The sequence below is a fragment of the Cariama cristata genome, unplaced genomic scaffold (assembly GCF_000690535.1).
Source record: "Cariama cristata isolate BGI_N322 unplaced genomic scaffold, ASM69053v1 scaffold13571, whole genome shotgun sequence".
Lineage (NCBI taxonomy): Eukaryota > Metazoa > Chordata > Aves > Cariamiformes > Cariamidae > Cariama > Cariama cristata.
In genome coordinates this window covers 62,837-67,218 of record NW_009601874.1, presented here as the reverse complement: position 1 = coordinate 67,218, position 4,382 = coordinate 62,837, and the positions used below count along the sequence as shown (strand labels likewise).

The 4,382-nt window shown below is 33.2% G+C and overlaps 1 protein-coding gene across 1 annotated transcript in view; it reads right to left on the bottom strand.

Moving 5' to 3' along the window:
- Positions 1 to 749: 749 nt before the first annotated feature.
- The window catches only part of ITGA1 (integrin, alpha 1), a 43,333-nt gene continuing 39,700 nt past the window's right edge, over positions 750 to 4,382 (bottom strand). The window contains exons 26-29 of the mRNA XM_009710605.1: positions 4,259 to 4,363; positions 3,303 to 3,395; positions 1,678 to 1,794; positions 750 to 910 (exon numbers count right to left, since the gene is read on the bottom strand). Coding sequence (XP_009708907.1) covers positions 866 to 910; positions 1,678 to 1,794; positions 3,303 to 3,395; positions 4,259 to 4,363 — 360 coding nt within the window. The 3' untranslated portion in view covers positions 750 to 865. The remainder of the gene's footprint in view (positions 911 to 1,677; positions 1,795 to 3,302; positions 3,396 to 4,258; positions 4,364 to 4,382) is intronic.

Here is a 4,382-nt window from a genome sequence, read left to right as displayed (position 1 = left end):
AAGAGTCAAACTTTCAGGGTACTTCTAAACATTTTCTGCATAAATATGGACATTTCAATTTGCAGATACAATTGTGCCCCTGCTTATTTAGTACAGTGTGCAATCAGATGGTCTTGAATGTTTGTGCATACGTATTTAGGCCTGCCAAAAATCTGTTTCAAGTTCAAACAGTTATGTAATTTAATGGATCAATCCTTCATGGTCCGCTTGACCATAAAAATCTCTTTCTTGGAGTATCCTGGGTTCAGCTGAACATGCTAAAATGAACAGAAAGAGAAGTCCAAGGTATTTCAGTAATTTTCACCCAAAATTCTGCAGGTGCTTCTATCTTCTGGATTGTGATTACATCATACAGTATTTGGTGCATTCTCAAAGTTTGCATGTTCTGTTTTGTGAACTGGTAGTCTGCTTTCACAGAACTACATCAGGAGAAAATTTTGAAAATGATGCTTTTTGCTTTTGAAAATCTTAAGATGATAAAAAAGATGGGGATTGCTACATACAAGCTGACTTGTTGCATAGTTTGGAATGAAAAATGATTCCACATAGGTATATAAAAATATGATTATGCATTTTCCGTATTAAAAAACATTAGAATTTTTGAACTCAGTTACTCTCCAAAAATGAGTAACACTTAAAAGTATGTCCTTGTGTGTCACAAAATGCCATAAACCTGTTTATTCTTCCTTTGCATCATTCCTTTGCATGTCTGTTTGATTTGCTCCTTGTTGTTCTGCTTCTTGTATTTTTAATGCACCAGAGTTTAGAAAACATTGTGGTCACTGCTTCTAAGTTTTTAATTTTACAGTAACATTTTTGAGGCAGACCTGAGCAAAAATTTCTGTTGCATTTTTTTTTTTTTCCTTCATTTCTGCATTTTTTTCTTCAGAGGTCTCTTGAAAAATCCAGCCTGCAGAAAACAAAAAAGTGACTAAGAAGTGCGTAGAGCATACAACCCATATTGTGCTGGTTCTTACTACTATTCTAATACTTTATGTACAGTAAAAAGTCATTTAATATTTTATCACTGAAGAACAACTCTGTTTTTCCTGGAATGGAAAAAATAACGAGACTTGTCATGAAAGCTGACAAAAGGAGTACAGTTAATATATTGTGAGTGATTGCTGAATCGTTGTTATGCTCACATAATATCAAAGGCTAAAACGCTTAATCATACTTGGGACTCAATTGAATAAATAATATTTTATTTTATACTTGTCAAATTTTTCAAAAGATTATGCATGTTAAAATTTATAAACTGTAACCTTCTAATAAACTGTAACCTAATGCAAGTAGGAACTAAATATTTAGCTTGGAGAAGAGTGCCCACTTGTGGCAATACTTTGATCACAGGCCTAAGCATCTTGCACAAAAAGAAAAACCTGGTTATCAAAGGCCACAGCCAAAGCTAATAAAAACCCACCTTTAATCGTACTAAAATATCTTCTTCTTTTTTTTTTTTTTTTTCCCCATAACACACTGGCAATACAGGTTTCAATTGGTTAGCATTGAATGTTACACATCAGAAAAATATAGTGTTATTTTGTCATTTCTACAAGATTTCACTCTATTTATTAGATAATATTAGAGTCTTTGAGGGTCTAGTTCTGAGAAGGACAGAGCAGACAATTTAAGCATATTTGCTTATTTTCACAAATACAAGAGCATGCAGCTTACCTTCCACAGAGCAAATATAAGCAGTGCAAGAATCAAAAGTCCAGCGAAGATACTCAAGAGGATAACCCATAGTGGGACTGTACCCGGTGGCAGTTCTTTGGAAATCTTAATCATGGTCTGCAAAGTGTTCAGAATGTAAGTAATAAATAACTTGTCCTTCTAAAATATCAACAGAGCAGCATAACTTTTATCAGTATGCAGTGATTTTCCAGGGTACCACTTCATCATAAGTACAGGAATTTGTGGGAGAGAATTGAGAAAATAATCTCCAACATGAATCTCTATATTTACATAATATCTTGCACGTTGTTAGTGCATTCATTTCATGAGGGTTGGTTCTGCTATAACTCAGTATCATTGTTAAAAAGGATACAGGATCAAACCCATGAGTAGTTGACGTATATGTTAGGACGTTTCTTTAGTATATTCTTCATCACTCAATGCCTGCCTTCCTGAAAGGTGGCAGTGATTAACAAGCTTAACAAACCAATACAATGAAATAAGTGTGAAAAGCTCCGTAGATACTCATTTGATGCTAATCCAGGCATATCTGGTGTAAACTAAACTGAAATAAGGAATATTCACCTTTCAATAAATGTAAGCATATAGGAGTTTGGATTATTTTAACTTAAGAATTTATTAGAGACACAACTTAGTAGTTCAAAAAAGCATTGCAAAGTTGAACACTAAATATTCAACTTGAAATTTTGTCTTAAAAAAGTTAATTTTGAAATTCCTTGGTTTGTAAAGGCAGCTGTCATTATCTGCAACCCTCTCAACTGTGTTTTCACTCCTCAACTGAGCTTTAATCTATCACTTAAAAAAAATGCCTGGATATAATACCAGCTAATAGATGACCTGTGATGTTTGTATTTCAAAAAATATTTTGCACGAGATGTAATTCACACTGAATATTACTTTGCTTTAAATTTTGGGCGGTATTAACAATAATAACACATAATAAGACTTTTGCTTAAAAATATATATTGTAGTTCCTGCATGTACAAGCTATCACAGAAAAGAAATGCATTAACCACTATAAATGTCTCAGAATAAAGAGTATTAAAAGATAAATAACAACTCTAACAAAATTAAAGACATTCCTCTTTAAACGTGACACTACTACTATAATGTTATGTGCTTTCTTATCTAGGAAAATGACAGGGAACTTCTGAAAAAATAAAAGATCCTGTATCAAATATATATCCTGGGTAATGAAGTGGAATAAAGAAAAAAATAATAAAGAAAATACAATGCACAAAGTAAGATCACGTCTAAGTGACCCAGGACAATTTTAAATTACTATTGATTCCTTAAAAGAATTTTAATTATTCTTTCAATTTACATAGAGGCAGGAATATGCTGCATATACATATACTGCAGCAGACAGAAATACTTCAGACAGTATTTCTTCTCACTCAGGTACATTGGTGGGTAATAGGATTTTGGTATCATTATCTGACTAAATCTGACATTTCTACTGTAATATGAAATCACTTTTGTTTAGAGTAGGATAATACATTACAACAGGTAACAATCAGTTCACTAGTAGTGAATGAAAATGAATGATTCAGTAGCACAATAAATCCCATGAAGAGTAAATGCATGAATTATCATGCACTTACCTCTAGTTTTTGATGGTCATTTCTCAAAATCAGTGATGAGTTCTCACTCCTAAGTAATGCTTTCACAACAAGGGTTAAGCTGTGAATACTTGCCTGGAAAAAGAGAGAAAGTACTATGGTTTCTAATTAGGTATTTTGAAGTAGAAAGCTTTATAAATATGAGAAGGGTGAAAGCAAAACTTAATGCTAAAGTTTTGGGAGATGCTGAAAAATGTGAAAGTCAGTGAAGCTGCTCATGTGTGTCACCTTCAGCACACACATCCCTGTTTACAAGACAGCAATACAGCTTTGAACAGAGAGCAGAGACTTCAAAGAAATATTAATTAATCCTGGATTACTACTTTGGCCACAGTGACATATTTGGGCTTTCTAAAATTCTGCTGTATCTCCCCTCCTGTCCTGTTATTTTCAAGAGAAAAACAAAGACACAAACCAGGAACTCAGTATCAGAAATTTATCAACTAAGCAAAACAGACCACAGTCTGGTCATTGCTGTAACCATCAGACAATACTAAGGTGTGCTCTGAGGTGGACCCTCTCTCTCCTCTGCTCTTTTTGATGAAAAAATCCTTTCTAGGCTTGAGAAATCTTTCCTGATTAGAACTTATTTAAAAATTATTTGTTTCTATGTACCCCTCCTTACATTTACTGAATTAGAATTTATGGATGCATAAGTAGCTATAAAAAAAAAGGACCATCAATACAGAATAAGTAAGGGGTGTCTTCTTACCTGGTTTTGAAATTCCTGCTAAATTCTAAGTACCTACTTTAAGGACAATAAAATGCATGTAACTTATTTTTGAGGAAATTTTAAAATAGCAAGAGAATTTATTTCAAATACTAGGGGACTGTGGAGACTTAAGAAAATGAAAGGTATAATTTTAATAGACATTAGAAACATTGGCTTAAGTTTCTCAAACCCAAGAGTACTCTAAATACAAATGGGATTTACTTACTTTTATGATGGTGGGTTTCCATACTCTTAATGAAACATTCACTTGATATATATCAGATGGGAGCAGGGCACAACTAATAGATGCACAGCTGTATGTATCACAGTCCTGTTTAAAACGCATGAGC